Genomic DNA, 12,552 nt, shown 5'->3' on the forward strand with positions numbered 1-12,552 from the left:
GGATTGAGGAGGTCTTCTAGTATTCCGCCCACCGGCCCACAACGTCACGAGTTGAGGTCAGCAGCACACCATCTCCACAATAGACAGTGTTGGTGCTGTACTGCTTCCCCCTCCTATGACGCCGGATGGTGGACCAGAATCGCCTCGAAGCCGTGCGGAAGTCTTTCTCCATGGCCTCTCCAAACTCCTCCCACGCCCGGGTTTTTGCCTCAGCGACCACCCGAGCCGCACAACTCTGCTCAACTCACAAATCCCTTTTTCTTAAAAATGTAGCAAAGATAATAGAAAAAATCAGGCCTTCCAGTGAAATATTATTGTCAATGTGATTTGATACTGCAAAATAAATAAACAAACACAAATTTACTTAGTTTTAGTGTTGTGGTTCTAGTTTATTTCGGTACTTGTGCAATTTTTTTCTTGTTTTGTTTTACACTCACCTACTGCCAGTTTGCACCTAAAGAAATCCATATATATTTCCAGGTAACACCTATCAATGATGAAGTTCCAGTGATGGTTACTGGTTTGAAACCAGTTTTCATGTGTGCAGAGGGGCAAGAAATGATCATCACTGCAGAATACATCTATGCCACTGATGCCGACAGTGACAACAGCAGCCTAGCATTCTTAATTGCCCGCCAGCCCCATTATGGTGTGGTGCTACGAAATGGTGTTATTGTTGATCGCTTCATCCAAGCAGACATCACTACGGGGATCATCTCCTACAAACACACAGGTAAACATGGGAGGGTAGAATAAAGGCTTCCACATACTCCATCTGGACTGCAGAAATCAGCAAGTCTTTTTTGTCTACTCAACTGCCGCTTGCTCAGATTTTTAAAAAATCATTCTTTGTAAAGCCTGGAGAAATCCCAGTAGATCTGTAGTTTCTGAAATAATCAGATTGTCTGAGACCAGCAACCATTTCACATTAAGGTCACTTAAATCTGTTTTATTCCCATTCTGATGCTTGGTTTGAACTTCAGCAAATGATCCCAGTTTTTCTGTCATTTTCCTTCTGCTAAATGATTTATTATCTAAATATTTCAGGRAAATTGGAGTCCTGCTTACATCCTCTGAAGTCTAAACACAAAACAGTAGAATTTGTCTCTGAAAGTGGTCTCGTTGGTTGTTTTAGGGCTAGAAATAGGACTCACTCCTCGCCAAGATACCATCACCTTCGTTATTTCTGACGGTGAGACGGAGAGCTCTACTTTCTGCTGTGGTAGGATAAACCCCAAGAGTAAGAGCATGACTCGGCTTCGGGACAGTCTGCCCGTTTACGACCTCCACATAACAGTGTTTCCTGTTGACAGCCAGCCCCCAACACTGGAAACAGGTGGGCTGATGACCGCTGCAGCTAACATCTGGATATATTTTGTGTAGGCCTGTGAGTGGTGGGTTTGCTGGGTGTTAGGGTGGGTGTGGATGGATCAAATAGTTGTCTTACATAACTTGTCTGGCAGTAAAAGATAATATTTGTCTAATATTGAAATGAACTTCATTAGATAAACTTGCAAAGGGAATKAATTATTTGTTCTTGTTCACAGGTGACATCTTTATAGTGGATGAAGGTGGGACTGCCCCAATAAAAGCATCTCACTTGAAGGCCTCTGACATGGACTCAGTCTTAGAAGAGCTTGTGGTCAATTTGGTTTCTCCTCCACAGTTTGGCTACATAGAAAATGTCCTCCCCAGTCCTGGCTTTGAACAAAGCAACACAGGCATCAGCGTAGGTGAGCAGGATTATACACGACTTTACTGTAAAAGCAGGTAAAAGAAATAGTTTCACGTTCTCTCTCTTCCTTTTTCACAGCTTCATTTTTATACAAGAACATTATTGAGGGCCATATCAACTATGTACAGTCCAGACACCAGAAGATGGAGCCCACAGCGGATCAGTTCATGCTCTGTGTGTCAGATGGCAAACATAACTCTGCACACATTCCTTTTTACGTCATAATTAACCCGACAAATGATGAAGCCCCAGAGTTTGAGACTCACAACATCACAGTAAGTTCTCATAATTTCAGTCCCACTCCACTTTTGAATTTCTGTGATTTGGTTGACTATAATATTTTACTATTTATGTACAAGGCTCACAGAAACATACCTTCCAACATTCAGGCAAACTTTGTTAAGAGAGACAGTTATTATCTTAAGGGAATGGGAATGATTGTGAAGCCGTATTTTCGTACTTGCTTGAGAGAAAGATGTACCGGTATTTTAATCCAGGGTATAGTTTAATCTGGGGTATAGGATTGTAGAATGGTCTGGAAGATTATCTTAAAAATGCCAGATCTATGTAAATATTTAAGAGACAGATAAAAGCTAGTTTTCTGAAGGTGTATGGAAAAGTAAAATGAGAAGCTATATGAATTGTTGTTTGAGTTAATGTTTTTATTTTTATTGTTTTGTAAATTATGTTTTTTTAATATATTCTGGGGATAAAAGGGGCAGACATTATAAGATTTATTCTTCTTCTGTCACCTTTCATTTTGATTTGTGTATTTTCTTTGTTTTTTATTGCACATAGTTATTTTTTAATGAAATGAATAAATATTTTTAATTGAATTGAAAAAGATGATCAGAACACTGAGACATTCTGCTTAGATTTTGTTCACATAGGACAGACTGTACGGACATAAACTGACTGGATTCTCTGTGTCAAGAGGTACAAGAGGGAGAAATGAAGCAGCTGGACTTGTCTATGTTCCATGCAGTGGATCTGGACATCCCCAAGAATGTCCTGCTTTTCACTGTGGTCCAACCTCCTCAGCACGGCAACATCCTCCCCCACAGGGATGGAAAACTCACAGAGAGACAAAGAGCCAACCTGCAATCTCCTGTCCTTGACTTTACCATGGCAGATCTTACTAATGGTAATTTTTACATCATTTAAAAGAAAAACTAAAAAAACAAAAACAAACATTTTTTCTTGAGAAAAGAAATTTTGCTAAAGTTCAAATTACTTCAGTCTTGTAACCTACTCCTTATTTAGCTTCACCTTAAATAGAAAACAATGGAAGAGGAGCAGACTGAGACAGTTTGGGTGGACAGACCAAGGTTTGTCCAGGCAGCCTGTGAATGATTCAGGTGCAAGAGTTCTGGAAATCAGCTCGGATGACGCTCTGGCAGATGAGTCAGAAAAGCAAATGATTTGATGACAGGTTGGCTGAGTAGCATCTGGGAAGACTGACCTGAAAGCTGGTGGGGTCCAGGGGTCCTCCTGGATCACCTTGAACTCAAGAAGTTTGTGGAAGAGGAACTGAAAAAGACGAACCTCTTAAGGACATGATCTGGCAGAGAATAGTCCTGTGAGATTCCATAAAAGACTTGAGACTGAGAGAACCTGGTATAGGAGGAGCAAATGCCTGGATCCCTTTAGACCCAAACATGACACAACAACATAGTTGACAGAGACCAGGTCAAGGGCTGCAGTGTGGGTTTTGTTTCAGCTGGAACCTGGCCCTGGTCTACGGTTCTTGGGTGGGATCAGGACGTTGTGCTCTGTTGATGGGATAGTGAGAAACACAGTAAAGAGCTGGACCAGACAGACTCCCACACTCTGGGAGATGGCAGTTTTATTGATAGCCAAGTCCCTCCAGAAAGGCAGTCTACTCTCCTCATCCACMAACAAAGAGTGAGGGATACATTTAGGTCGACACCAGTGACTCCTTCGATTGCTGGTTTTCYTAGCAGGTCTCACAATCAACCAACCCAGACAGGGTAATGTTCTCCTCCTCTTGCCTCAACATTGACTTAGCAGCTTTTCTGGCAAGTGTAATGTACAAGCTTGCTGGAATTATGTTGGTCATCATCTACTGCCATGAGGTGGTGTAACTGAAACCAGAAATTCTGGCAGTTCCTCAGGACAGGCAGGCAGGATTAATTCAAAACTCTTTACATAMAATTAGGACCTGTAACTAAACAAGAATGTGCGATGAGGTCCTGATGAAGACTAAGTTAAACCAAGGAGCTTGAACAGAATGAGATGGATAACTTTAGAGTAGAGACATGTGAGCTGATTAACTGATGGAACAAAATCTGTGGAGCAAAGGAAACAGGCTGAGACACAARAAACGACTAACAAATGTCTTGATGCATTCAGGTAGCAAATCTAAAATAATTTGAATAGGTCTTCTGGACGGGTTCTTCTTGATACAAATGTCTGAAAAAACTTAATAAACCCAACTTCAGAAACCACAACAAAATAACAACTAAACCCACAACTGTGTCACTACGAGTTTGGGGCTAAAATCAGAATATAGACATGTTAGTTATGCAGTTTGACTGATTTATGACTAAATCTAAGTTCTATCCTCTTTTTATCACCCTTGTGCACCAGGTATGGAACTAGTGTATCTGCATGATGGCTCTGAGAACATGAAGGATAGTTTTAGCGTGCAACTGACTGATGGCAAACACCTGCTTCAAAGACAGGTGATGATTGAAGTGGTGCCAGTGAACGACGAGGAGCCTCATGTCATCAGGTTAGACAATCATCTGCAGAGTTCCAGTTTGAAGTCAGTTGTTTTATAAGTGACTGTCGAAAACTACAGACCCTGATGTCTTTTTGATGGTCTGCAGGAACAACGGACTGGAGGTGGAGCCAGGAGAAGCCAGGATCATCTCCAGTGTTGTGTTATTTTCAGAGGACAGAGACACTTCGTCTTCAGAGTTGATGTATATTTTTGAGAGTGTTCCAACACAAGGACTACTTCAGATTAAGGTTTGTTTTTATAATGTTTTAAAGCAGCACACCAGATGTTTGAAATTATGTTCCATTTTAATTTACTTTWAAAAAAAAATGTTTATTCTCAAATAAGTTTAAAAATAGGTCAGACGTTATTTACTACAGTGTCAGGATGCAGTTCAGCCAGGGAAGAAGTAGCCTGGCCCTTTGCTCCGTCTGGGCTTTTTCCCATTGACATTGATTTCTCATTGATTTCAACTGGATATTCAATACACTTCTGGCAACGTCGGTGCTCTTTCAGTCTGCCTGTAGTTTAGCAATGGAAGCGGAGGAAGTGAATGAAGCCATTCAGTCTGTGTTGACAAGTCTTCCAAATCAGATTAAAATTTTCTCACAAAGCCTGCAGCACTTGTTTACAGACATCTTGTTCAGCTTGGTACTTTTCTACACTCCATAGGGGATGGTTGTTTTTGCAGATCACGCATTCCTGATAGCTTCTTAGCTTAACTTCCTTCACGGTCAAGCTGGCACACTACATCCGTCATGGCCAAACATTGGCGATTGGGTAAAATCAGATCCAATAATTTTAAACTTTAACATAGGCCACACCTCCAGCAAGCAATTATTTTTTCAATAGCCAAGAGTTCAGACCCTCTGTATGAAGCAAAGCGTAGAACAAGGGGCTGTTTTTTTTACCAAGCTAGAGAAGAAGGTACATAACTTTAAAACCAGATAGAAATTGGTTTTGAAAATAAAAAAGTGATTTAAATGGTAAATGACTTGAACTTTTGCTTGCTTTATTAAGTCTCAGCAGATTCCAAAGTGCTTCACACTACAGTCATTCACACACATGTTCACACACTGATGGTGGTAAGCTACATTGTAGCCACAGCTGCCAGGGGCACACTGACAGAGGCGAGGCTGCCATGCAACCGGAGCCACCAGACACACGGACCACCATCAGGTGGGTGAAGTGTCTTGCTCAAGGACACGACTGAGAGAGCTGGAATGGGTGATTGAACCAGTAAACCACCGGTTACAGGACTATCTTCTAGCAAAAAGCAATCTGATAACTAGAAACCTCCACCAAGACCCAAGGTTATATAAATGAATGTGTGCAGCTGATATGCTGTGATTAGTGCAACAAAGCTGTGCTGAATGCTGACTGGCTTTCACAATATGACATCATAACAACTAGGTATGCTCTCTTTTTTAATTTTTATTTTCTGTCTGTGCCATATCAGGTGAGTTGCAGCTCTGCCAGATGTTGTCAGATCACTACCAATATTTATGAGATGTTCTTTGTGACCACCTCAACATGTCCTGACCACAAAATATGTTTTTGAGTAATCTTGGGCACAGATTAACAGACAGACAAACGAACACTACAGAAAACAAAACCTCTGTGATGGAGGTAGTAAAACATGAAAAGATAAATATATCAACCAACAACAAAGTAGGAAAAAAATAAGTATTTCACCAGAACTCTGTAAAACTAAAGAAATACAAAATGGAATAAAAAAAACATGAAAAATCTACTAATAATACTAATACTACAGTAACTTATAATACTACCGTAATTAATTACCAATACTCCTGTAATTAACTATTAATACTACATTATTTAACTACTAATACTACATTATTTAACTACTAATACTACAGTATTTAACTACTACTGGGCATTAATTATCTACTAGTACTACAGTAACTACTAATACTACAGTATTTAACTACTAATACTCCTGTAATTAACTACTAATACTACACCATTTATCTACTAATACTACAATAATAATTAGCTACAACTGGGTATTATTTTTCTACTAGTACTACAGTAACCACCAATACTACACTATTTAACTACTAATACTACACTATTTAGCTACTATTATTCCTGTAATTAATTAATAATACTACATTATTTAACTACAAATACTACAGTATTTAACTACTAATGCTCCTGTAATTAACTACAAATACTACAGTAATTTACTACTACTGGGTATTATTTATCTACTAGTACTACAGTAACTATTAATACTACAGTAATTAACTAATAAAACTACATTAATTAACTACTAATGCTACAGTAATTTACTACTAATACAACCTTTGAAACAAACAAATGATAATGGTAAAAACTTTTTTCATAAACCAAAAGCACACAAATCAAAACAAAGACAGGCTTAAACCATACTCTGGGCCATCATGTGTTACCAGACATGTCTATGACCTAGTTCTATTTCAAAACAGCACCAACTAATCCAAACTCACCTATTGCACCAGAACAAAACACCCATCCAAAGAAAATCTGCTCAGACTGAATCACACAGCCAGTCCCACTGATAAGAGAGCTGTCAATGGGGGACATTAAAATGTAAATTTAATGTGGAAAAAGAACATGGTTTAGGGTTAATCGCAGACAGAGGCAGTATTCTTCTCACAGTTGCTTATCTTATCTCAGGAAGGCCAGACATGGGGAACGCTGACAGCTGGAATGAACTGCAGCCAGGATATGGTGGACATGAACCTTTTGCGTTACATCCACACTGACCTTCATGCTGCCAAAACACAAGACTTCTTCATCTTCCACTTGTTGGATGGAAAGAATAAATCCCCACCACAGCATTTCCTCATCTCTGTCAAAAAATTGGAAAAAGGTACAAGACTTAGTGTCAAAGTCTTTGTCAGCGTTACTGTAAATTTAGATAAAGTCTACTTACTGAGGTTAGGCATRATGTTTTGGTTTACCTGAAGTATTTATTTATTTTTTTACTTTATGCATGTGTTTTCCAGGAAACATTGCCATCTTTGTGAAACCAGTGAATGTCAGCCGCGGTGATCRTGTTGTTCTCAACACAAATGTTCTGCTGGCTACAGATGGTACCAACAAACCAGAGGAGCTTCTGTATGTCATCACCAAGCCTCCTGATCACGGACACATAGAGTACATCAACCATCCTGGACTGGTCATCTCCACTTTCAACCAGATGGACATAGCAGCAAACCTTGTGGCGTATGTCCATGACAACCGAGCCACCAAGACGAAAGAGATTTTTCAGTGAGTCCAAAAACCACAGGTCAATAAAAGACTAGAAATTTTAGATCTGAAAATGAACTTTAACTATAATAGTTAGAATATTTAATTGCATGAATGAGCAATGTGTATGTTGGTTTTGGAAGCAATTAGTCTTTATTTATAATTGTGCTAATTTGTACCTTATTAAACATGAATCATCCTTAATTAATGATGTTTTCAATGTTAATTAACCATTTAGGATTATTGGGCAGCTGTGGCTGAGTGGTTAGGGCAGTTGTTCCTCTAATGCGAGAGTTGGCGGTTCAATTCCCTGCTATTCTGACACATGTCAAAGGGTCACTGGGCAAGACACTGAAGCTCCACTGCCTCTGATGTGTCCCATCAGTGTATGAATGTGATTTAAAGCACTGATTAGTCTCTATAGATTGATTTATTTGCATTAGCTTTGTAGAGTATTGAATAAATGTGTGTTAATAGGTACAGTCCATTTACCATTTATTGTAGTGTGTGAAAACATCTTAAAGTTTTTTTTAATTATTCAATCAACTTCATACAATTAACTGCCACTAAACATCACCGCAGCCTGTTTCAGTGCTTGTTTTGCTTTTCTAAAGCTAGAGGAGAAGGATCTGTGATGAATATGAATAGTGAAAAGGGTGCTGAATGCTTTTGCATTGACTTTAAAAATTGCACTTGTTGACACTTTAGACAACATAGTTGTCTCATTTCATTTCTAAAACCTCTCTAATGTGACTGAAATGACATTTTAATAGTTCTCATTTAAAATGGTTTAACCATCTTGTACTCTTTGATTAGTAACAACACCAGATGTATGTGCAAAACTTGTAAAAAAAACTAAAATATTATATAGATGTGCATTTAATATTCCTAACAGATTTAACACCAGTATTTCAGATGGCATTAATCATGCTACACTATAAACTAACTCCCAGTCTGTTACTTGTTTTTTAGCTTTGTTGTCAGCAATGGTAAAACCAGCCGAAATGGAAGCTTTGAGGTTCTGGTGGAAATGGTGGATCGCGTCCTCCCATCTCTGATCGCTAACAAAGGTCTCACAGTTCCTCAAGGATCTGCCATGATCCTTGGTCCTGACTGCCTGTCCTTGGTGGACCCAGACACTCCACCCAGCGCCCTGACCTTCATCCTCCAGCAGCCACCGCAGTATGGCAGTCTGGTTTTAGCTGGTAGCACACTAACAGCTGGCTCCAGCTTTACCCAGAGAGACATAAAGAAGTTTGAGCTGACTTATAARCACAACGGAGGCCCGTCGCAAATCGACAGATTTGCTTTCACGGCCTCTGACAGCTCAGCTCGGGGCTTCCTGCTGGATGAACGCTTACAAACAGATCCTGTGTTCTTCACCATCCAGGTGGGTGATCATGAATGTTGTTTCGGATACTCTCATTGGGCCTCATGCAAGAACCATTCGTACGCACAGATTTGTTCTTAAGTTGTGCGTACGAGTGATTTAGGAGAATTTGTGGCATTCACCAATTTTCTCGAATTGTAAGATTTTCTTCAGATACGAATAAAATTCACGAGTGGTCCAGACCTGTCGTATATTTTATGAGCAGTCAGTCTGCTGTTATCTAGATAGATTTTTCTCACTAATAACTTTATATTTCATTAGTTTGACTATTTCTGTGACAGGAGACACGACATTAACAGCAGTCATTTCATTCCTCAGCTTTAAAGCAGCTCCTTTAATTCCCCAGCTGACACTGCTAAAAAAGACATTTCTTTTTTCTGGATCTCTGAGAGCAGAACTTCAACCTCCGAACTCGTAAAGTTCTTCTTTTTTACTTTGCGATATTATTTATGACTGGACACTTCCTGGTATGTGGGGCAGGAAACGTAGCCTTATACAATGTTTTTGGGGTGGTAATTATGCTAATCACCTCTCCCCGTGCACAGCACCTGATACACATTCATCAGTTTACACAGCTCATTTACACACTTCTCCTGAAGATAGAAGAGTTTGTTGAATCTGACGTGACATGTTCGTATGAACACTTCATATGAACAAAAGTAAGAGAAATTTAGGATAAGAATATGAACATGTTCTTGCATGAGGCCCATTATTCTTTTGTAAACTGAAAAATTCTTAAAGTTTCACACTGTATAACTCATAGTGATACTTTCTATGTAATTTCCACACACAAAAAAGCAACTTTTGATGAAGTCTTCTTTGATCAAATGGTGTTTTCAGATCAAGCCTTTGGATAAATCATCTCCTGAAGTCAAGAAGCTACTCCCTCTGTGGAAAGCAGAAGTTTTAGCAGATGGCCGATATGGGATCTTCCTGTCAGCCCGAGAGCTGAAGGCTCAAGATGACTGCAGTGATGAGGAGATAATATTTTCCATCATTCGTCCACCATTTTTTGGTTACCTTGAAAACATTGCCACAGGTCAAGATAAGTTTTTGTATATCAGTCTATGCAATACCTTAATTTGGAGTGATACAAACGACTTGCTTTTCTCTTACAGGACAGTTTGTGTCCCAGCGTTTCTCTCAGGTGGAGCTTAACAAAAGAACTATTGTCTACATCATCGCCTCCGACAGGGAGTCCCTCTCAGACAGTCTGCAGTTCACAGTCTCTGATCCTCTGGGCAACTCAGGGCCCACTCACACGTGAGACAAGACAAGGATGCATTTATCATTTACCATTTTCATATTTTAAAAAGCCAGTTTTCTTTATGGCTACACCTTGTCTTTGCAGCCTTGAATTCAAGTGGTCCAGCGTGGGGTTTTCTCAGTCTCAGGTCTCAGTGTGTGAGGAGCAGGGAACCATCTCACTGGACATTGTTCGAAAGGGGAATTTAGCTGAGTCATCATATGTCACTGTCGAGGTCTGAAAGTAATTTCTTACGGAACCTGATGAGCATAAGACCTATTTATGTTTAATAACTATGAAAATCTTAGTAGTACAAGCATACACACTTTGAACTGAATCATCTGTCATGTATAAAACATATTTCTTCTTTTGTTCAGATAAAAGAAGGGACTGCAACGGCTGGAAAAGATTTTCTAAGGAACCCCTCATCTCTCATTCAGTTTGATCCAGGTATTTAGATAAAAGTTTGTATTATTTGTTTTTCAGACCTGGCTCTTGATGAAAGAACTTTCCCCAAGCTGTACAAGTTGATTTGCACGGAGATAAACAAGTATGGTGAAGGTTGTGTAGAAAACGTAGAGGAGACAGGAGCCTTGTTGTTTGACTCAATTTTTTACAAAGTACCATTGAGCAGAAAATCCCAGATATGTCAGTTCAAAGCAGTCAAACATTTCCAACCTTTGAGACGAGTCTTTTAAACAAATCTTATCAGCAAAAAGATCCTAACCCAAATGAACTCTTCTCATTGACACAGCTGTCAGTGACTATCTGAGTCCAGAGCTTTTCATGGTTTTGTTTCTGGTACCAAAGTCCTGCCAAGCTTTACTGCCTTTTCTATCTAGCTACAGATATCTTCTGTTTTTTTGTCAGAGGACTTAACCACATTTTTTCAGTCAGATTCAGGTCAGGACTTTGACTGGGACATTGTGATGTACAGTAGTCTTTTCAGCTGTGGGACAAATAGCCTCACATTTGACTCTAGAATTCTTTGGTCTACAGAAAAGTTCATGATCGGCTCATTGACTTAAAGGTGCCCAAGTTCTGTAGTTGCAAAACAATCTTAAATCAGCAGTCACAAAGTAAGAAGTAACAAAAACATGGCAACACACTCTTCCACTGATGGGGGTCATTGTTCAAGAGAACAGAAATCAGATACCTTATTCTGCTTACTTTCCACACTTGCATGTGACATTATAGTGATGTATGAGTGAACAACCACTGATCCATGTCCTTTACCTGCCTGATCCTGTTCAGTGTGAGGATGTGGATCTCAGTGGTTGTTGAGCACAAGGTGAAATATATCCTGGATCACAGATCACAGATGAACAACCATTCCCACTCACACCTAGGGACAATTTACARTCACCAATTAAGCTAAAAACCAATTAAGCTAAGCATGGTCTGTGGAAAGGAACTGTTGTACTGTAACAATTCAACCCACCTTGAAAAAGATTGCCATTTTTTAAAATGAATATTAATTCACAATAATTTGTATTTAAATATTGTTCTGTTACAAGACAATTCAGTCAGAAAAAATCAAGGTTTTGTCATACTATGCCCACACCCAGGAACCCTACCAATGATGGTTAGGGCAAACTCCTCCCACATAGTCAAGAAATCCCCCCACCTCCCATGTACTGCTGAGACCCGTATGAACAAGGCAAACATGGAAACTTTAAGCAGTATCTCAGCTGGCAGACTCAGGACTTGCTACAAGACAATAGTACTAAACACCTGCTCCACCTGACAGCCCCACCTTGGAACAGATTGTGACAAAGTCCAGCTGTGATACTAAACATCAGTGAAGGAAACTGGATGACAGAGCTCCTCTCCCTATCTCAGCTCTGCAGAGTACGGAGGAAATTCATTAAGTTGCTTATCCAAGATCTCATTTTTTCAGCCATGATCCACATCTCCTGACCAGAGGTGAGGGTAGGGATGGGTACCTTTAGCATTTGAATTGATTCGGTACCAATATCCGGTACCTGGGAAACGTACCGGTACTAAATGGTACCAGTTTTCGGTACTTTGTGTGTGTTGGTTTTTTTTTAATGAACTTTTATTTTTTTATATTTCTCAATATATAAAGTACGCGGATGGCAGTTGTGATGGACTTGCGACCTGTCCAGGGTGTACCCTGCCCCTCGCACTGTGACTGATGGATATGGGCACCAGTGACC

General features: G+C 39.7%; 1 protein-coding gene across 3 annotated transcripts in view; it reads left to right on the forward strand.

The window, feature by feature from the left end:
- The window catches only part of frem1a (Fras1 related extracellular matrix 1a), a 48,565-nt gene that overhangs the window by 24,484 nt on the left and 11,529 nt on the right, over positions 1-12,552 (forward strand). Inside the window, exons 16-30 of one of the 3 annotated variants that reach the window (XM_014021075.1) lie at positions 481-733; positions 1,136-1,336; positions 1,548-1,733; positions 1,814-2,010; positions 2,672-2,879; positions 4,346-4,490; positions 4,588-4,729; positions 7,161-7,356; positions 7,493-7,757; positions 8,709-9,126; positions 9,967-10,165; positions 10,245-10,389; positions 10,478-10,607; positions 10,750-10,822; positions 12,462-12,492. In XM_014021075.1, the coding sequence (XP_013876529.1) occupies positions 481-733; positions 1,136-1,336; positions 1,548-1,733; positions 1,814-2,010; positions 2,672-2,879; positions 4,346-4,490; positions 4,588-4,729; positions 7,161-7,356; positions 7,493-7,757; positions 8,709-9,126; positions 9,967-10,165; positions 10,245-10,389; positions 10,478-10,607; positions 10,750-10,822; positions 12,462-12,481 (2,778 nt within the window). In that variant the 3' untranslated portion in view covers positions 12,482-12,492. Of the gene's footprint in view, positions 1-480; positions 734-1,135; positions 1,337-1,547; positions 1,734-1,813; positions 2,011-2,671; positions 2,880-4,345; positions 4,491-4,587; positions 4,730-7,160; positions 7,357-7,492; positions 7,758-8,708; positions 9,127-9,966; positions 10,166-10,244; positions 10,390-10,477; positions 10,608-10,749; positions 10,823-12,461; positions 12,493-12,552 lie in introns of those variants that run through there. The other 2 variants (XM_014021073.1, XM_014021074.1) reach the window with 2 other exon arrangements.

This window comes from Austrofundulus limnaeus, unplaced genomic scaffold, assembly GCF_001266775.1.
Source record: "Austrofundulus limnaeus strain Quisiro unplaced genomic scaffold, Austrofundulus_limnaeus-1.0 Scaffold277, whole genome shotgun sequence".
NCBI classification, from domain to species: Eukaryota; Metazoa; Chordata; class Actinopteri; order Cyprinodontiformes; family Rivulidae; genus Austrofundulus; species Austrofundulus limnaeus.